The 19,997-nt window shown below is 54.8% G+C and overlaps 7 protein-coding genes and 1 non-coding gene across 8 annotated transcripts; 6 read left to right on the forward strand and 2 right to left on the reverse strand.

Moving 5' to 3' along the window:
* Positions 1–1,679: 1,679 nt before the first annotated feature.
* Positions 1,680–4,342, forward strand: PC9H_003141 (uncharacterized protein; the record flags this gene model as incomplete). Its single annotated transcript, XM_036772737.1, has 2 exons — positions 1,680–2,538; positions 2,601–4,342. 2 exons carry the CDS (start codon positions 1,680–1,682, stop codon positions 4,340–4,342), a joined length of 2,601 nt encoding a protein of 866 aa, XP_036634210.1.
* An 893-nt stretch (positions 4,343–5,235) lies between these two features.
* PC9H_003142 lies at positions 5,236–5,318 on the reverse strand. Its single transcript has one exon. It is a non-coding gene; the product is annotated as a tRNA-Lys (tRNA).
* Positions 5,319–5,658: 340 nt separating this feature from the next.
* On the forward strand, positions 5,659–7,088 carry PC9H_003143 (uncharacterized protein; the record flags this gene model as incomplete). Its single annotated transcript, XM_036772738.1, has 3 exons — positions 5,659–6,249; positions 6,430–6,738; positions 6,909–7,088. The coding sequence occupies 3 exons, from the start codon at positions 5,659–5,661 to the stop codon at positions 7,086–7,088; spliced, it is 1,080 nt and encodes a 359-aa protein (XP_036634211.1).
* A 670-nt stretch (positions 7,089–7,758) lies between these two features.
* PC9H_003144 (uncharacterized protein) lies at positions 7,759–11,337 on the forward strand (the record flags this gene model as incomplete). The annotated part of the gene is made up of 6 exons (XM_036772739.1): positions 7,759–8,423; positions 8,607–8,717; positions 8,800–9,325; positions 9,447–9,730; positions 10,250–10,414; positions 11,160–11,337. The coding sequence occupies 6 exons, from the start codon at positions 7,759–7,761 to the stop codon at positions 11,335–11,337; spliced, it is 1,929 nt and encodes a 642-aa protein (XP_036634212.1).
* A 1,545-nt stretch (positions 11,338–12,882) lies between these two features.
* Positions 12,883–15,331, forward strand: PC9H_003145 (uncharacterized protein; the record flags this gene model as incomplete). The annotated part of the gene is made up of 4 exons (XM_036772740.1): positions 12,883–13,392; positions 13,442–13,874; positions 13,936–14,645; positions 14,720–15,331. The coding sequence occupies 4 exons, from the start codon at positions 12,883–12,885 to the stop codon at positions 15,329–15,331; spliced, it is 2,265 nt and encodes a 754-aa protein (XP_036634213.1).
* Positions 15,332–15,774: 443 nt separating this feature from the next.
* YPT52 (GTP-binding protein of the rab/ypt) lies at positions 15,775–16,792 on the reverse strand (the record flags this gene model as incomplete). The annotated part of the gene is made up of 7 exons (XM_036772741.1): positions 15,775–15,902; positions 15,964–16,240; positions 16,368–16,395; positions 16,447–16,507; positions 16,567–16,625; positions 16,675–16,699; positions 16,756–16,792. 7 exons carry the CDS (start codon positions 16,790–16,792, stop codon positions 15,775–15,777), a joined length of 615 nt encoding a protein of 204 aa, XP_036634214.1.
* Positions 16,793–17,107: 315 nt separating this feature from the next.
* PC9H_003147 (uncharacterized protein) lies at positions 17,108–17,533 on the forward strand (the record flags this gene model as incomplete). The annotated part of the gene is made up of 1 exon (XM_036772742.1): positions 17,108–17,533. The coding sequence occupies one exon, from the start codon at positions 17,108–17,110 to the stop codon at positions 17,531–17,533; it is 426 nt and encodes a 141-aa protein (XP_036634215.1).
* A 630-nt stretch (positions 17,534–18,163) lies between these two features.
* On the forward strand, positions 18,164–19,892 carry PC9H_003148 (uncharacterized protein; the record flags this gene model as incomplete). The annotated part of the gene is made up of 8 exons (XM_036772743.1): positions 18,164–18,181; positions 18,239–18,304; positions 18,370–18,429; positions 18,497–18,621; positions 18,677–18,707; positions 18,764–18,888; positions 18,941–19,817; positions 19,872–19,892. 8 exons carry the CDS (start codon positions 18,164–18,166, stop codon positions 19,890–19,892), a joined length of 1,323 nt encoding a protein of 440 aa, XP_036634216.1.
* Positions 19,893–19,997: the final 105 nt, after the last annotated feature.

Genomic DNA, 19,997 nt, shown 5'->3' on the forward strand with positions numbered 1-19,997 from the left:
ACCTACAGTCGACCTTTTCATCGATTTATCCCGCAATCAATCATCTAGCATGCATCAATAATCAGTAATCCATCTCTGCAGCTAAATACTGTACTATCGCATCTACATTGCATTTCCCCAATCATCTTGCTCTATTACCACCTTCAATTGCAAGTCGTGCGGCTTGAACGTGCGCGTGAGTGCTTGAATACTCGGTGCGGTGTACGCAGTGTTGTTTCAGATCCACATTTTGACTCACCTGCGAGTTCCGTAAATCAATTGCTTTGTCTGTTTCAGTCTTGCTATAAACTTGGAGACCATCTTGCAAAGACGTGATGAACTGATTGTTGGAAGCCAGCCGCCTGGATCTAATAATGCATACGACCGCGACTGTCGCGCCTCGGCTTCGACCACAACCATCACCACTACCACCACCACAGGTCTCTTCTTCTCCGTATCCTCAACGCACGCACGCACAGGCGTATCCTCATCAACGCCACCCGTATAATAATGCTACCATATCAGCCGTCTATTCTTCAAACAAGCTCAATTTGACACTTCGTGATTCCACTCCGCCCCCGACGGTGACGAGTGCTCTGGCGGCGACCAAAGAACGGAAGGCAGGCTCTGAGAAGATGGGCAGGAGCCGGGGGAGGTCTCAGCAGGTGTCGCGAGCGGCGTTGGCGAGGAAGGCGAGTGAGGAAAGGAGAGTCAAGGGGCAAATGGAGGCAAACCGCGGGCGTGGCGCCGAAATGCAGTCATGCCATCCAATCGCTGGCCCCGCATATCCACTCCCCAGTGCTTTACTCCGGCCCTCAGAACCTCTTCGTTCTCTACCATCACCATCACGACTGACTCCACCCACGACCTCAACGAACTCGAATATTACAGCTTCCAGTGCATCCAGCTCAAGCTCAAGCTCACATTACACCGCAAGCCACAGTGCACGCTCTCCGCCGACACCGAACCCCACTCATCCCGGGTCTAGCGCTGTCAGCACCCCATGTATGCAGGAAATCCCATGCGTATGCAACGAGGCAAGTCAGATTTCACGTTCCCCATGCCTTTGTTACGACGAGCCTGAAGCTGACATTGATTTTTCTTTTTCTCTTCTCTTTTATTTTGCACGTCGTCGTGGCTGGCCCTTGCTCGTTCCTGCGACGCTCCTGGTTCCCCTGGCACTTCCTGGCACTTTTTTGATACGATGCGGCGGAGTACAGATGACTTCGATGAGAGACTGTGATTACTGTACATCGTGCGATGAAGATAAGAGCGCACGCGCTGGTATGGGGAAGAAGAGTATGGATTGGGGTATAGGCAGTATGGATTCTGCGGACATGAACATTATGGGTGTGGGTATGGGAACAGGAAAGCCGTGCATCTCTACAGCATCGGCCATCAGTGCCACGAATCCTGTATTTCCTCCTGCGCCCATGTCGAGGACGTCGCCGTCGACCATGCATTCTATGCACATGTCACCCTCATCCACGCCTTCAACCACGAGTCCCGCTACGCGCTCGACAACTCCGCAAGTGGAATCCTTATCCACATCTACATCCGGCAGGCGACACCATAGGGTCGCCGAATTTCCTCCTTCAGCTTCTCCCTCCCATTTATCCCGTTCTTCTCTTTCATCACCACCACCCCACTCCACCTCTTGCTCTTCCAACGCGATAACCTTCGACGAAGTGCGCAAGAGAATGCGAGGGCCTCTATTTCTTCCCGAGCCAACGCTTGCCGAGCTTGATTTCAAATCTTACTCGGATGCAGAAGGAGCGATCATGATCTCATCGGCGCCGGCGCTGATGTCACGACCGCCACTGCGAAATTACGGGAAGGTCGATTCTATGAAGAGGAAGAGGAAGCGGAAGCAGGGGCTGTTATTACGCAGGTTGCTTTATGACGACGGCGAGAAGGAAGAGAAGACCGAGGTCAATGGTCTTGGCCTTGGCAAGAAGGACGCGAAGAGTGAAGTGGGTGGTATATTGGAGGAGGGCATCAGCAGATGTAGAAGGTGCAGGAAGGAATACCTGGTCGCGATGAACACGCCTCGGACAGCTCACGAGATACCCCTGCAGTATTCCGCTTTGTTTGCCACTCCGCCGTCAGACGAGGTGGTGAATGCGGAGGAGGACGCTGGTGTTATGTGCAAAGATGATAAGCTTCCTGAGCGACCTCGACGGTCGGGGCTGTGGTTATCTCTCGTGTCCAAGTCGTGCCTTCAACCCTCGCTCACTCTGGCTTCCACTTCATCAACGTTCCTCGATCTACCGTCATCACCCACGCTATCATCCTCATCTCTTTCACCAACACCAACGCCCTCATCTCCATCGCCTTCCTCTTCCTCTCTCTCCTCCGACAGTGCATCATCATCAACATCCTCGGCCTCTTCTCTTATATCAACAGCTACATCATCCTCGTCACTAATCACAACACCCACCTCTTCTCCGTGCACCTCGCCGGAAGGAAAGGAATACCTGACATCTGGCATCGTTGACGAGCCACTTCTTAATACTAATACCAATCAGACGCCTCAAGGCGCGTCATCGAGGTTTTCGGGTAGGTCGAATTGATTGTCCTAGACTTGCATCTCTATGTGTGCTAATGATATTCATTTTCAGGGTTCTCGTTGAGATCATGGCTCTCCCCGTATGTCTCAGGGACTGAATCGACGTCTCCTCTGGATCACGTCGACGCCTTGAATAACTTCGACACGGTTCCGCTTCCTGACCTCGACGAACAGTCGCTGAAAGGAAATCTACAGTCAGAGGAAGAAACTTGCTCCTGCTATCGTCGGCGTCTACGACATCCTCGTTCCCATCCACCGTTTAGTAGCAATGCAGCGGATGGGCATAGACATCGGAAGCTTGAGCGGACGGTGGTGACGTTCGGAGACTGCCCTCTCTCAACCACCCGTGCCGACGCACCAGTCTTTCTCTCTGCTACCGCTGCTACCAATGAACGATCAACACAGGCGTCAACGCTCGCTGTCCCTCGTGTAATGCCCTCTTTATCCCTAGGCCGGGCACTATCATCCCACTTAGTGACGGTGGGAAGGGTTCTGCAACAATTCAAGCAGTTCCACACCGCTTACGTTGGCGCTGTTGCTGGATTTGCGGTGATCGATGGAGGGAATGTGAATTATGGAGTTGCAGGCGTGGAAGAGAGAGGGGGGCGGTCGGCAGACAAGATCGTCGACGCGCGCGACTGGTTGATGGGCGCGCAAGGTGTGGGCGTGGGGCGGGGTATGGGAGGGGTGATGTATGGTGTTGGCGTGAGGCGGGGTGTTGGAGGCGGGGTGCTTAGCGATCTTGCGGCCCATGGGAAGCGTGTACCAGAAGAGACGGCAGCGAGAGTGAGAGGACGAGGAAGGATCAGAGTTAGGCGAAAGAAGAGCGGGTATAGGGCGAAGAAGGAAGACGTAGCGAGTGTGTTCCCGCCTCAGGTGGGGACCCCTTCGTCCGTGACCACGGCGGCTGCGATGACCATGAAGGAAGTCGCGGTCTCGAGGGCGGCTGCTGGATTTAGGTCTCCCATTTCCGGGACGTACGAGGAATTGGGCGACGAGGGAGATGATCTCCGTGTGGTTGAGCTCGCGCCGCTTTCGCGTCGAACGCTGTCGTCATCTTCAGGATCGTCTCGCGGGCGGCGGAGATTGAGTTCGTCGACGTCGTTCGTGGCATCATCATCCTACTCGCCTTACAACCCGAACTCACTCCATCCCCCATCCTCTTCCTCCTCGCCTTCCTCCTCACGTTCTTCCTCCTCCTCGTCGAGAATCCCATCCGCATCCTCCTCGTCGAAAGCCAGCTACTCGCCATACGCCCACTCGGCTGACCACATCATCGCGCCATCGACATCTGCTCCCACGGCCGCTGTGAAGAAGGCGACCACACCGATATATCTGCGCCCGATTGCCAATCCGGTGTATTTGAGGCTGAAGGCCGTGCAGAATGTCGTGAGGGTGATGACGTATGGGGCAGGCAATGCCTCCAGCAGCACCGTTTCTTCCGCCGTAGCGGCGGTGGACGTGGTTGGCGCGACGATTTCGTCGGGGTTGGCTAATCCTCTGCTTAAGGATACCTCCGCCTCCGCCTCCGCCTCCGCCTCCACCACCCCTTCCACCTCACGCTCCGCACCCGCTTCCCCACCCCCGCCCGACGTCGATGTCGACTCCCCCACCATGACAGACCGCAAAGTCACCATCGAGGACACGGCATCGGCGCTGGCGCTCGGCCTCCTGCGGGCGGGCGCTATGGGCAGCGGGCGCGAGCGCGTGTGCGGGGTCGGCGGCGGGGGGCGGCGGAGGAGTCTGCTGGGGATGGGGAGTCTGTGTGCGGATGTGGGGGTGGAGTGTTGTTAGCTGGTGAGAGGGGGTGGGAGGAGGGAGGGAAGCTGTGGATGATCAGGAGGAAGGGAGGCGAACGTTTGAGGATCACGAGGTCGCAGAGGGACGCAGAGGGACGCGGAGACGGTGGGGAAGAGAAGAGAAGAGAAGATAGACACGCGGGCTTCAGTGCCCCACCCGCATCGACGCCTATCAACATTGGGAAGAGCCCTTACTGTTTGCTGTTTCCCGTTCAACGTTCGACGTTTACTGGTTACCTATTATCTGCCAGCCGGCCGACACTCACACCCACACCCACACCCACACTCACACTCACATTAACATTAACATTGATATTGGGGGTTTCGGTGTTCTGCTTTGCTTTGGTGGTGCTTTTATGCTTGCTTTAATCCTGCTTCTGCTGTTCGTTGGTACTCTGTTATCACTCGCTGGTAGTCGGCTAGTCGCTAGTCACTAGCACTAGTCACACCTCACGGGCTATATATATACGCCCTCAGACATCCTTGCTTACTACATTCATATTCATGCATACACTCATACACTCATACACTCATTCCCGTACATCTGCTTTATATTGGATACTAGATATTAATCATTCATTGACTCACTCACTCGCTCGCTCGCTCGCTCGATCAATCGTACAATCGTACAATCGTCCAGATAGGCACTCAGGCACTCAAGTACTCAAGTGCTGCCAAGTAGCTACGCACGCTGCCGTTCGGCGGATTATAAGTATATAGATCTGGCCGTTCAGCGTTGAATCGATGACCCATGACCCATGATTTGATATAAATTACGAATTACAAATTAATTTCTTTCTCTGAACAAAAAAACAAAAACAAAAAACGAAAACAAAAACGAATGAAAAACAAAATCAAATAAAAAAGTTCGCTAGGAAGTTATAGAGTAGCCCACCGCGAGGGTCGAACTCGCAGCCTTCAGATCGCCCTCCGTAAAAGTCTGACGCTCTATCCGATTGAGCTAGGCGGGCGATACTTCATTACGCCTTTTTTAGACTCACAGACTGCTGGAGTACCTTGGTCACGGAGTACTTGGGTATCTCACAATGTTGAATACTTGAATATATTAGTAGATCTAGTGACTTCCCGACTGGTACCCATCTCCGCCCCCACTCTCTTACTATCCACTATCCACTGTACACGCCACTATTCACTGTACACACTCCGCACCACTACATACGCCTCTACATACACACTCCTCACCACCAGCGCACTCTGCCACAATCCCGCAATCCCGCAATCCCGCAACCACATCGCCACTACCCTCAGATCTCAGACCCTCAGACCCTCAGACCCTCAGAGCCTCAGAGCATGCTCTCCCTATCGACCCTCCACACGACGCTCGCGCACGTCCTCGCGCCGCCGCACCTCCACACCGCCATCCTCTTCACGACCGCCGGCCAGCTCATCTCGTACGCGTCTAATAACAACCACTCCAACAACGACGATTACAACAACAACGACGGCGACAACGATTCCAACAATTACAATTACAATGACAGCAACGACAGCAATAATGACGGCAACAAGTACAACAAGGATAACTACTCGAATCCCGCGTTCGCGTCGAACGTCGCGCCGAACTCCCCCGCGTCGACGCTCAAACCCAAATCACCGAAATCACCGAAATCACCGAAATCCTCGACGCAGTCAACATCCTCGACGTCCTCTGCGCCCGGACCCGGGACAGAGGTCTACGCCGAATCAGACGCGGATGCCAACCCCGATACCAGCGTAGGCGCAACAGGTGCGGGTGGGGTGAGTGGGAGTGCACTCGGGGCGAAGAGAGCAGCAGTCGCGCGCGGCAGCAGGAGCAAGGACGACATCCGCGTCCTCGTCGGGCTCGGCAGCGAGCTGTGGGGCGAGACGAAGGGCGCGGGGCTCGGGATGGTCGATAGCGAGGTACGCGTGTCTTTGACTCTGTCTTTGTTTTTGTGCTTGTGCTTGTGTTTGGGTTTGGGTTTGTGCTTGTGCTTGTGTTTGGGTTTGGGTGGATCCTGCTATGCGAATTGTGCTGACTGCGTTCACTATGTTGCTGTTATATGTGGTATTTGGGATATTTGGGATATTTGGGATATCTAGCTGGGCCGGATCGTGGTGGTCCCCATCCTCGCACTTCCTTCCGCACCCTCCGCACCCTCCGCACCCCCCTCTACTCCATCCACGCTCCCCTCTACCTCTGCGCCTCCCGCCGCCGAAGCAATATCGAAGGACGAGTCAACAACATCGGAGATAGAAAAAGAGAAGGATACACAGAAAGATACAGAGAAGAAGGAGAAGGAGAGGGAGAAGGAGGAGGAGAAGGAGCAGAAAGACGCGCCTGACGCGCCGCTCATGCTCCTCGCGCTGAACGGGACGGACGACGTGTCGTGGGACGAGATGCGTGCCAAGGTACGTGGTCCTCCATCCCGTTCCCTTTCCTTTCCTTTCTCCCCTTCACTCGTCCCTCCATTCCCTCCATTCCCCCTTCCCCAATGCAAAAACACTCGTTCTAATCATATTATATCCACATACGCGCATACACGCATACACGCACTCGTCGATCGATACACGCCTATCAGGCGACATCCCTCGCAGCGCACCTCGCGCCCCCGCTCTCGAAGTACCGCGAGTACCTCGTCGTCGCGCCGCCGCCGCCGCTGCCGCTCGTGGGCGGGGTCGTGCCGCCGGGTGGGTCGTCGGTTTCGGGGGTCGCTTCGCCTGCGCGTGCGCGTGCTGTTCACGTTGGCGGGAGGATATGAAGATGGGAGGAGGGAGGGAGGGTGGGTGCGAAGGGAGGGTAGGTGCGAAGGGAGGGTAGGGATATGACGTCAGACGATTGGGTGAAGAATTCTGTGTAGGAGGCACGGAGGAGTAGAAGGACAAAAGAAGGCATAAGAGGATTTAGGGGAACAGGGGAACAGGGGCGCATTATGACGTGCGATTATTGGTGGTTAGTACCGGTTAGTACCAGCCTGAGGAATAGCGGGAGGGAGCAGGATAAAAGGGGTGCTTAGGAGCGAGTTAGGGGCACGCGTACGTCGATGCGTCGTCTTGACGTTGAAACTTTGAAATCTTGCAACGTGTACGTACTCGCATAAGACTAGTCTGTGACCCACATATCAAGAATGATTCATTTAGTGCTTTAGTGCTTTATTCGGTTGAGGTGCACGCCAAGGTCAATTAGAAGCTCGATGCGCGATTGCCAGAAGCCGAGGAGAAGGGGAGAAGATCGAAGATCTTACTAGCAGCCAACTGAAGTACTCGAGCCTGAGGACGGGCGTAATTGATTAATGGCGTGCGGACTCTTCTTCGTCTTCGGCTTCGGATTCAGAGCGCGAGTAATCTCATTCTCTCATTCTCTCGTTCTCTCATTCCACTGCATCGACCATCTCCTCCTACGGTACTCCTTCTCCACGTATACGCGTGAGTATGGCAACTGCACTCGAAACCGACACTGAGGTTGGAGAGGGACGACGCGTCGATGACGCGCAGGAGGATCCAGACGCGACTGACCCACCCGCGTCGACCGATACTATCTCTCCTGCGGTGCTACCCCCAACGCCCCACCTCTTCCTCGACATCCCCACTGGCACCATCCCTCCCGCCATTGGCACGGGCGTACAATCCCTTTCGAGGATCCCGACACTCCCAACACGTACCAGTGTGCAGGCGTACCTCACCGCCCAACTCCAACAGATACTCACAGCCCTCGTCTTAAACAGACTGCACACCGTACGCAAGTGGGTGTTCGTCGGCGTGTTTGGGGTGTTGAACGCGTCATCTTCAGCATTTCTGAGGAATGGGGGGACGGTGGAGTTGAGGTTGGAATTGAGCGTGGGGGAGCTGGAGAGGGCGCGGTGGGATCTGGAGGCGTACGTCGATGGTTTGAAGTTACGTGCAACGTCACCTTCGATGTCGCCTTCGATGTCACCTTCGGGCGGGAACGAGGACGAGGACGAAGGTGAGAATGCCAACGCGCCAAACCCCGAGAATGTTAACGAAGACGCGAACGCGAACGCGAATTGGGCGGACTGGGCCGTTTATATGGTGTTGGAGGCCATGATATTCGTGCAACGGGTTATCCCGGCCCTCTAGTAAGCCTCCTCCCTCCCCTCCCTCCCTCCCATTTCCCCTCCCTCCCTCCCCCTCCCCCTCCCCTCCTCTTCTTCCCTCTCCTTCCCTCTCCTTCTACCCATCAACAACCCCCTTTACCTTCACCACCACAACCCACGCACACCAATATCCAATATACTAACACAAACGCTCTAAACACACAGCACCTCCGCCCACGCCCACGTCCCGCACCTCGCCCCCACGCTCGCCCTCGGCACGCTCTCCGCGCGCGCGCTCGGGGCTCGCGGGGGCGGTGGCCGGCGTTATGGGGTACGGTGTGCTTGCGGCGGTCGGGCGCGCTTTGGATGGGCTCGTATGCGCGTACACGTCGAATTTGGCGTGTAATATGAAGTCTAGGTTTGGATCGACGTCTACTTCGGGGTCTACCGCGTCTTCGCCTTTTCCAGCGCGTTCGTCGCCCCCGCCTCCTTCACCGCCGTCATCGTTACCCTCAAGTTCGAGAGTTTCGCCGGGACTGTCCCCGTCTGCGTCCTCCTCCGAAACATCGACACTCCTGGGCTCGTCCCACATATCCCGCTCCTCGACGAAAGCAGACGTCGCCGTCGCACCTACCGCGTCGACGTCCAAGCCGGGCATATATGCGTATGCCTATAGTCATGATTATGATTGTAATTATGATTGTAATTATGATTATGGGTCTACTTCTACTTCTTCGTCAGCGTACGGGTCACAAGCTACTTTCGTTGATGTCGAGTCTGGAGGTGGACGTGGTGGTGGCGGTGGTGGCGGTGATGCGTATACGCCGCGGAGCGCATACCCAGATGGAGAAGTAGACGAAGAAGTGGACGAAGCAAAGGAGGTGGAGGACGAAGCGGCAGCCTGGTGCCTCCGCGCCCTCCTGGTCATGGCTCTCGTTCTGCCGGTGCGTTCCCCTCCTCTCCGCCTCTGTACCCCTTCCTGAACGGGTAATCATTGAGTGGAACAAATTGCTGATATGTGGACGTGGGGGTGGGTACTATGTGAATGTATGATGTATGATGTAGCCGATCGTGTCGCTGTGGCGAGCCCCGGAGAGGCTGCTTGGGCTGTTGCAGCCCCGCCACACTACGAATTATGGTATTGATAGTGGGATTGATTATGGGACTGGGAATGTTAATGGGAATGGTATTGATTATGGGAATGGGAATGTTAAAGGTAGTGGTAACGGTGCGGGCAACGCCGGGGCTGCGAGCGAGGCCGAGGCCGACGAAATCATCCGTCTCGCGGCGGCCTACCTGCGCGTCGCGGCGCTCGGGCTCCCCGCGTTCGGCGTCGTCGAGGTCTTGAAGTACGTGCGCCCGCTTGCATTCATGCATTCTGTGTATTAATGCATTCTGTGGATCGATCGCTTACTGGTGGTGCATTACATTTGGGAAACATTGTGGATTTGGTTTTGGGTTGGATTTGGATTTGGATTTTGGATTTGGGTTGGGTTTTGGTTGGTTTGGGTGTAGGCGGTATCTCGGGGCAAAAGGTCCGTCTCCCCCTTCTCCCCTCCCCTTAACTCCCCCTCCCCTTAACTCCCCACTTCTCCTCCTCGATAATACGAATAACACGCGAGTCGCGAGTACTGACGACGAATGGGACTGTGACTGTGACAGGGTATGCATGGATCTACCCCGCCGCGCTGACAGCGCTCAACCCTCTGGCGGTGGGGCTCAACTACATCCTCGGTGCGCCCCTTCATACCTCCATTACCTCCATTACCTCCGTTACCTCCATACCTCCATTATTTCAAATACTCCCCATCCTAACACCCATTTGCTCACGCTAACGCATGGATTGCAGTCGATGGCCCGTTCCCCAGCCTCCGCCTCCACCTCGGCGCCGCAGCCGCGCCCGCCATCGCGGCCGTCGCGGCGGGCACGCACAACGCGCTCGCGGCGGGGATGCTCGCGTGTGCGGGGTGCGTGGTCTTGCGGAAGGATGGGCCGCGTCGAGGGGCAGGCGAGATAGGTGAGATCGCGTGCTTGTACGTCCCCCCTCCCCTCTCAGGCTTACCCCCCCTCCCAGGCTTACCCCCTTACCCCTTACCCTTACCCCCTTATCCCCTTACCCTCTTACCCTCGTCGTATAAAAATAAAAACAAACGTTCAGCAGATTAGGCCCGTCGACGCTCGCCGCGCAGGCTGTCCTCCTGGCGACGGTCTCGACGGCGCACCTGGTGCCCACTGCGGCGAGGGCCGTTTGTGGGGCTCGGTGAGTGTCTTGGTTTGTGTTGTGTTTGTGCTGCGTTTGTGCTGCGTTGAGGGTTCGTGGTTTCGTGGTTTCGTGGTTTGGTTTTCGGTGTTTCGTTATGATGATGAGCTACGATGGGTTATTAGAAGTCGTGTCGTTCGTGACGCGTTGAGCTTTCTTTCGTTATACGGTTATGTCTTTCACAACTTCGTACTTCAAAGCTTCATCACTTGGAGACCAACAACGTCGTGCTCATGCTCTTTCTCTGTCCTTTTGGAATTTGGGAATTGCGAGGCTTCCATTCACTTCCCATTCCCATTCCCGTTCACTTCCCATCCCATTCGCATTCCCTCCCCATTCCCTTCCCCTACCTACTCACCATTCCCATTCCCATCTACTCTCCGTCCACTCTCCGTCCACTAAGTGGAATTGGAATTTCCGCCATTCCCTACCCCGGCATCCCGGCATTCCCTATTCCAACACTCGCCATGCTAGCATTCAAATATTCACTGCGTATTCTGACATTCATGATGATTCAGGCTCAAGAAACACGTCGCCGCGAGAGATATCCGCCGGGCGCGCGTCGTCGCGTTCATCGGGCTGGCGTTCACGCTGCTCGGGGTGGTCTTCCTTAGGTCAGTGGCCGGTCCACCACTTCATCACTTCATCGCTTCGTCACTTCAGAACCTCGGGACTGTAACGTGGACGTGGACGTGAACGTGGCAGAGCGTTCACCAGAACGTTATGGGAGGTTATGGTTGTGCGAGACTGCGATGGAACTGGATGGAATGCACATTGCACACCTAATGGGCCTCGGAAGTCGGGGTGATTTAGCGATTTGGGTCTTTAGCGATTTGGTCATTTGGTTATTTGGGGATTGGGTTATAGTGATTCGGTGATTCGGGGACCTTTGGCTGACCTTGGTGATCATTGCTATAGCACTGCTGCGGTGTTGTGCTCGTCGAGCATAGCGCGGCTCGTTTCACCCGATGAAGGTGCGTGTAAAACCCTCCATATTCTCCGTTTTCCATTTCCCTTCATATTCCACACCCTTCATAATCACAATGTCACCACCATCGTACCTGTCACTCCAGAGCCCAGTCTCGATTCGCTTCACTTTCAGTTTCAATTTGAAGTCATAGCCCTCACTGACAACCGTGCTCTATATTTGATTATAGGTGTCGTACAGATAGCAACATGCGCGTTTCCCACTATCGCGGTGTACATAGCTGCCCAAGGTATAGGCGCATGGGTCGATGGCGCGTTGGATGCGTTTGGGTATCCAGTAAGCCTCGAACGAGTAATGCCGATGTCAAGTACTAATCTACAACCATGACTGGCGTAGATGCTCTTTTCCAGCCTCGTAGCGAGGTAAATACACCCCCAGTCCGCCAACTTCCATTTCACCTATTTACCCTAATCCGACGCAGCACGGACTATTGCGTTGGGCTGCCGTTAGGCGTGTACCTCATCTTCTTTAGCAACGCTGACAGCGCGCGAAACGGAGCGGGGGGATGGGGTATCGAAGGCGTCTGGGCTGGGCTCGCGTTGGGTCAGGTGGCAGGGTGTGTCGTGGGCGGCGTGGTGCTGCTGCGATGCTTCCTTCGGGGATAGGCGTTGGATCACCTTCGATCACTCGGAGACTAGCAGCGATGGCCTGGGCGCCTCAGCCTACAGAGGGAGGAAGTAAAGTTTAATATGCACCTGGAAGGAGTTAGCTTCGCCGAAGACTCCTTGTACTGTTTGCGGTGTCGGTCTTCATATACGCCTTCGTGCATAGGTTACGCACTGCTTGTGCCCTGCGAGAAAGACCGCGACATTACAACTCGTCCCGTAGGTCACGGAAAGGCAACGTTAGGCCCTTGGTTCTAGAAGAACATGTCTACAGCCGTAGTGCAGAGACGCGCTATAAACAGCCCGGCGTCACGGGGATGATCCCAGACATCTATGGAAGTCATTTAGCTGAGTTTCCGCACAGGCGAGAAGCCCAGGCGGACGCTTTAACTTGGTTTGGGTGCAGAGGCTGCCTGGCCGCGAGTGCGCGTGGGTGCTCCGTGGGCTCAGCTGCACATTTTCGCAGATCGCGCCTCGAGTGAGTGGATGTGAGCGGTGAGACGGGCGCTTGTGCGGAATCTGATGGTTGTGTGTGGATGGGGGCTATGCGTCGAGTCGATCATCAGCTAGCCATCCTTGATTCCACTTTGTCATAAAGTCCCGCTTTCTTTCCTTCCTTCCCCGAAGACACCACCGTCGACGGCCATGATGTCCACGCCGCGCCCGCATGTCCGCCAGACGCTGCATTTGTCCATTGATCCATCCCCATATGAACCGCCGCCAATGTCTTTGTCACCTCCGAGTTCCAACTCCCCACCCTCGTCCCTCATGTCCTCCACCACCGCCAGCAGCGCGACCGCGGACTCGTCGACCGTGCCCACCGCGACCTTCCCCATCATCTACTCCGTGCTCTGCCTCCACGACTTTGACTCGGACGATCCCGACCATCTGCCGTTCAGCAAAAACGAAATCCTCGAGATTGTGAAGCAGGAGGAGTCGGGCTGGTGGGCGGCGATGCGGAAGGGGTTCACCCGCGTGGGCTGGATCCCCAGGGCGTATGTGCAGCCCCTTTCGGAGGAGATGGCAGACAAGCTATGGAATGTGCGCGAAGAGCTGCGAGCGTATGAGTACGGCGCGGAGCAGCTCTACAATACCGCCCCCATCGCTACTTCGGTCCAAATCTACGACCCCCCGAGAAGACAGCCCTCTCGAAAACAGGTGCGTGTGTGCTCGCACGCTTCCGTTGTGTGTCTAACTGGCCGGGTAGTCCACCGATGTCGCGAGTGACTTATGGCGCATAGCGAACAAGCGGGCTCGTGAGGACCAGGAGCGCATACTCAGCGAAGACCGCGCCCTCCCCGCTTCCCCCTCGATGCTGGCAGCCATCAACAAACCCACGCCGCCCACCCCGCGAGAAGAACGCCATCGGAGCAACTCCTCGCCCTCCCACCGCAGCGGGAGCAGTCGCGACAAACGAGACGCCAATAACGTCACGAGCCCAAAAGTCAGCGTGGACAAGATCAAGCAGCTCACAGGCAGCGAGGACGCAGTCGACTGGGTCATCGCGCGCCACAATAGCTCGATGCCGTGGTACCTCCGCCCCCAATACGCCGATCAACTCAGGCTAGACAAGGACGGCAACATCAGAATGGCCACCTTGCCCGCATTGGTAGAGAGGCTGTCAACACCCCAGAACACCAGTCCGTCATTTCCTTTACGATATTGGTTTGCTTTAAATTTAACACCGTGTAGAAGCTCTAGCCTCTGAAGAGTCGTTCCGTGATGCATTTCTCATGACATTCCGCACCTTCACTACCGCCGACACCCTCTTCGAGATGCTCGTTGACAGGTTCCGCATGAATCCTCCAGACGATCTCACTGCGGACTCGCAGTTTAGTGAATGGAAGGAAAAGAAGCTCCAACCAACGCGGAATCGGGTGCTCACTGTCTTTACCGTCTGGCTAGAAGACCATCGCTTACTCGAGGAGGAGCCTCACATCGCGCAACGCTTGACCGATTTCCTACGGTTGATTACACCACCGTCACCACTAGCGGGAGTCGCGAATCTGATTATCGAGAAAATACAATCCTTGGTCAGTCGCCACCACATTTTAGCAACGATTTTTACCCTGACTCCACTTCCGATGCAGACATTTTCCCCGCCACAGATATTCCCATCGGGGACGCCCAAACGGAAGGACAAAAACTGGGCAGAGGTCGGGCTCGCGAAGCAAGACCCTGCGAACATCGCTGAGCAGCTATGCCTGCTGGAGTTCAAATTATACTCGAAAATCTCGCCACAAGAGTGTCTTAGATCCGCGAAGACGAAGGCGCACGGCGACATCGCCAACCTAACCGCTTTCTGCGCGACGTATGACCGGCTATCTGCGTGGGTGAAGATGAGCATCCTGACAAGTGATATCCTGAGCAAACGCGCGAGCACGGTGGACTTCTGGATCAAGGTGGCTGAAGTGAGTGGTGCCCGTTCCGCCCTAGTTCCTTTGATGGCCGCGACGCAGTGCTGATTGATATGTTGATATAATAGAAATGCAAGCAGTTGAACAATCATGCTTCGATGAGTGCGTTGATCAATGGGCTGATGAGCACAGTGATACAACGGCTGCATCTTACGTGGGCGCACTCACATCGTAAACAAACCCTCGAAGCTTTGGTTCGATATAATGAGCCGACAGGCGGATTCCATGCTTACCGAACCCTACTGCAAGCAACCGAAGGCCCCTGCGTTCCTTTCATTGGCATGTACCTCACCGACATCTCGCACATCCACGACCAGTACTCCGACGAAACCATCACCACACCCATTAGCACCCACTCCGCGTCCTCGTCGTCCTCCCTAATCAGCTCCTCCTTCACCAACCCCGCCCCCTCGAACGGCAGCTCGAAGGAACCGTTCATATGCTTCCAGAAACGCCAGCGGTGGTACGAACTCATCTCCTTCATGCTCAAGTTCCAGAAACGCCCGTACAATATCGCGGAGAGCGAGACGACGCAGATATTCATCTCGAATCACTTGACGCACACGACCTCGAAAGACACGGCGTGGTTCTGGAACAAGAGCCAGGAAGTGCAGCATCTGGAGATGGAGAACGCGGATATACGCCGCGGGCTGGAAGAAGCTGGCTTCCTGAACTCGTAATTTTTTGTGACATCAAGTCAATTTTGAAACCTAATCCACAGATATGGTCGCCCGCTCGTTGCTTTCTTTATAGCTATATCTATGCTATGTATTGTTCGTTCGCTCATGGGACTACTTGCGTTATTTAGAGGCTGGTTGCCTCACCGTCATCTGTACAATGTAATTTACACAACTGATGTAGCATGCTTACATACCTAGTAGTTCTCCCATCATATGTCCAACGCTGTGCTTGAACCCTTGTAACTCTCGCTATCAAGTGCTAATCAAATCCATGGTATTGAAGCAGCGATATATCCCGCAAGTCCATGATATGATGAATTATGGCAGTAAAAACAGAGATGGTGACAGAATACTACTAACTACAAGCGAAGTGAAGAACGCATTCCAAGATGGGGGATATTAACGTAGGCGAACACCTTTCGCTACGGAATGCTAACGCGGGCTCAACAGTTGCAAGGTTCGTTAGGCCCTGGGGCAGCCTGTTTGTTGAGGTCGACACCGGCTCTTGAAGCACCAGGACGAGCAGCTCCTGTCCGCGAGGCGGGTGCCGCAGTAAGCGGGAGCTTCTTGGCTGCAGAGACAGACACCCAATCAATTTCGATACGGGCAGTGAAAGTCATGATGGGAAATACCGATTGCAGTGAAGATTTCCGTAACACCTTCTCCCGTCTTGGCACTAGTCTCAGCCCACATGAGTCCTTCCTCCTCAGCGTACTTCTTCGCTTCCTCCTCCGTGACCTGTCGTCGAGCAGCCAAGTCGGATTTGTTGCCGCAAAGAGCAATGACTATCGAAGGGTCTGCCTGACGCTGGAGTTCTCGTATCCATGTTCTAGCCTTCTCGAGCGAGGCCGATTGTGTGATATCGTAGACAACAACGGCGCAGTTAGCGTTTCGGTAGTACATTGGAGCCTAAGGGAGAGAAGATTTTGCGGTTCAATGGAGGGGGTGTCTCAGACGAGCAAGCGGCTTTACCAAGGACTGGAGGATAGCCACATTGAGTCATGAGTGATTGCGTAAGGGTATATACGAAACTCACCTTATATCGTTCTTGCCCGGCGGTGTCCCTTATCAAAGAAGTGAAGTCGAAGAACGGAATCATCGGGGTGCATTCTTACCATATCTCGAACTTGACGGTGGTTTGGTCCTCCAGCGTCACTGTTTGGGTCAGGAATGCGGCTGTGAAGGGGGGGCTCCAATGAGTACACTGCACCATAGGCTACTGTTTCTGCACTCACCGCCAATCGTGCTCTCTCTGTAGTCATCAAACTGGTCCTTAACGAACCTCAGAACCAGACTGCAGTCGCTCAGCTAAGGTGCTGCTAGGGCGACTGTGCATCACTAACCTTGACTTTCCGACGGCTGATTCGCCTGTGTGCACAGAGTTCGCCAGTAATTCATGGAGTTCTTTGAGATGGAATACATACCGAGGAGGACCAGCTTGAATTGCAACTGTTTGGACATGATGGTGGTAGAGTTGTAACTGGTGGGCTGGCTCGAGGCGGAGCTATGCACGACGATTCCTTATGGGCAATTATTCCCACGACCGATGACAGGAGCATGCATTTTTCACTCAGCCCACTCCGATTCCTCCTTGCTTCCTACCATCATCACCTCCCACAAAAGCTGCATTAAGTCAAGTGTGTGCAGCAGAAATCGACATTCCCGTTCTGTCCGTCAATATTTGGCTACCAGTTTGCCGGCGTTCTATTGCGATTCAGCACCCCGACTCTCGCGAAACTCTAAGGTTGCACATCATCAGCACATTGACTAAGCACCATGAATCGACACCATCCATACGGCGGCGGAGCATATGAGGCTCCCATGAATCGACGGGGGGGCTCCCCTAGTGGTGGTCCTGATAGATCTCACCGATTCCAAGACAGAGGCGGTGGCGCCCACCGCGGAAGAGGCTTCGGGCGTGGTCGAGGAGGAGGGGGCGGGTACGGCCCCGGCGGTGGTGGAAATTATGACGGAAATTTCAACAGCGCCAACGCTTATGACCAGCCCCCTCCTCAAGGCGACGTAGGCACTTATGGTAGTTACGAAGGAGGCTCGCAAGACTCGTTCTACTCCAACAGTTACGGCAACGGGAACAGCCAGAATTCTAACTACCCTAGTGGCCCCGATTTCAATCAGACATATGGCCAATATGAAGGTGCGCTTGAAACTCTAAGATTTGCTACACCAGTGCAGTCCTTTTAGTGGCAGTGGGGATCTTCTAGCTTCCCAGTTGAGGCACGCGGAGGTTTCCCGCGAAACGTTTCATCATATGGTTTCGCGAGATGAGATCATTACAACAGTTCAGCTCGTGTGGTGAACCCTCGTCCTGGAGTCAGATCACTTTGAAATGTTGAGGCTCTATCCCTTCCCCTTCTTCGTCACATTCAACATGCCTCTGCCGCTGCCGCGTGCCAAAAGCTTTAGACGCCCCGCAGGACCATCCTCCCTTATCTTCTGTGTATACATCCCTTGAATCAGCCTCTCATATTTCCGTTCCATCTGTGTCAGAAGGTCCAGGTCCCGGCTTTGAAGATGACGCCTATGGAGATCGGCCTCGACGCCCCATTCGCAAGGAGAGGGGGGGTGAGGTTCACGATTCCATCATTGAAGAACGTATCCAGAGAGAGCGGCCGTGCAGAACATTGTTTATTCGTAACATCAAGGCAAGTCTCAGTGTTGTTTGAGATGCGCTGCACTTCGTGGGGCTTCTAAGCGTGAAGGTCATCAACTGATATGTGTCTACAGTACGAAACTAATAGTGACGATGTGCGCCGTCAGTTTGAAGAACATGGAGAAATCAAAACCTTTTTTGACCTTATTTCAACGAGAGGCATGGTTTTTGTCACCTACGTGAGTCCATCGGAGTCGTAATGTCTGGCCGAAAGTGTTGAAAGTGGTACATCGCAGTTTGACCTACGTGCAGCAGAACGAGCCCGGGAGAGATTGCAAGGGTCCGAGATCAGTGGGCGACCTGTACGTTCCAGCCCAGCGCCCTTTAAGCGTTTCGCGAACCCATTGTTCTTCATTTTCTGCGCTAGATTGATGTCCATTATTCCCTGCCGCGTGATGATGCGAAGGGTGACAAGGAAAAGAACCAAGTATGCGCCATTGTTCCCCGGAAATAGATGCTATGGGCTGATGTATAATCTTCTCAAGCAATTTCAGGGAATGCTACAGGTCTCTTTGAGAAATTCTCCCTCAGGACAGCCAATCGACGACAACGAAGTACGCCGTAAGTTTCAACAGTTTGGCGATGTCAAATCCGTCACGCCCGTTGGCGATCTTACTGAGTACGCTTTAATAATTTATTGTCCGTTTTCAATCCTTTTTTCATAATCCCTCCAGTTCTCGTTATGTCGAATTCTATGATACTAGGGTGCGTAGCTCCGCTCACCGCAAAGCGACTATCTTCTCATGGCCTGTTTGTATTAGGCTTGCGAGGAGGCGTTCGATCGCCTTCGACATCAGGGTCTACAGGACGGCGTTATGGATATAGTGTTTGCTTGGGACGCCTCCAACGATGCCGTAGGTCCGTCCGGAGGCGGCGGTGGACACCGGTATGTAAATTTGTGTCGTTGGTTCTTGTCGCAACTGAGCACTGGGCGGTAGAAATAATTACGACGGTGGGCGAGGCGGAGGCGACTGGGAAGATGGTCCCCGGGGAGGACACCGCGGTCGGGGCCGAGGTAGGGGTCGCGGACGCGGCCGTGGTGGTGGAGGAGGAGGCCCTGGTCCCGGCCCTGGTGGTTACGATGATTATGATGATCGTCGAGATAGCTTTGGTAGGGATCGAGATAGAGGTGGTGGTGGAGGCGGGCCAGGAGGGGGGAGAGGCCGTTGGGGAGATGACGATTATGGAGCTCGCGGGGGACGAGGGCGTGGAGGAGGAGGAGGCTTCAATGATCGATACGACAACCACCAAGGAGGGTACAACTCGGGCCCTCCAGGCGGCGGGTACGGTGGCGGCGGCCCGTCCGGTCCTCCTCCTCCTGCGATATATCACCAACCTCCACCCACCGCACCGGCTCCTGCTGCCGCGCCAGATGATCGTCTAGAACAAACACGCAAAGTGCAGCGGTTGCTGGAGGCACTTAAACAACCCGCCCCACCTCCCTCCGCTGGTCTTCCCCCTCCTCTTGGACCTCCTGGAATGTCAGGACCTCCTCCTTCGAGCTACTATAACCCTCCTCCCTCTGCTTATCCTGGCGCAGGCCCTCCTAATCCATATGCGCCACCGCCTTCTATTAACACACCTCCACCAGGCGGTCCGTCGCCTGCCGCGATACCTAATATCCTAGCACTACTGCAAACTCAAATTCAAAACCAACAGCAACAGCAACAGCAAGCTAACTCTCAGCAGTCAGCACCGTCGCCCTATGGAATGCCACCTCCCCAGCATTCGATGATGGGCGGACCACCACCTCCCTCGCAAGCTAACGGCACACCACCCGGCGGACAAACTTATCAGCAATTAATGGCGTATCTTGTACGTTGCTGTCCACTCGTTCTTTCATTTCAGTCACCAACTGACCCTGGACAGCAATCACAGAAACGCAACTAAAGGCTCACTGACTTACACCACTTGCCGTCGGCCATGCTATTCAGGATACACCTTTGCAGATTATGAGCAACTGAAATTACTTTTGGCTACCTCCCAACGCCATCA

This window comes from Pleurotus ostreatus (genome assembly GCF_014466165.1).
Source record: "Pleurotus ostreatus strain PC9 chromosome Unknown scaffold_2, whole genome shotgun sequence".
Classification (NCBI taxonomy): Eukaryota; Fungi; Basidiomycota; class Agaricomycetes; order Agaricales; family Pleurotaceae; genus Pleurotus; species Pleurotus ostreatus.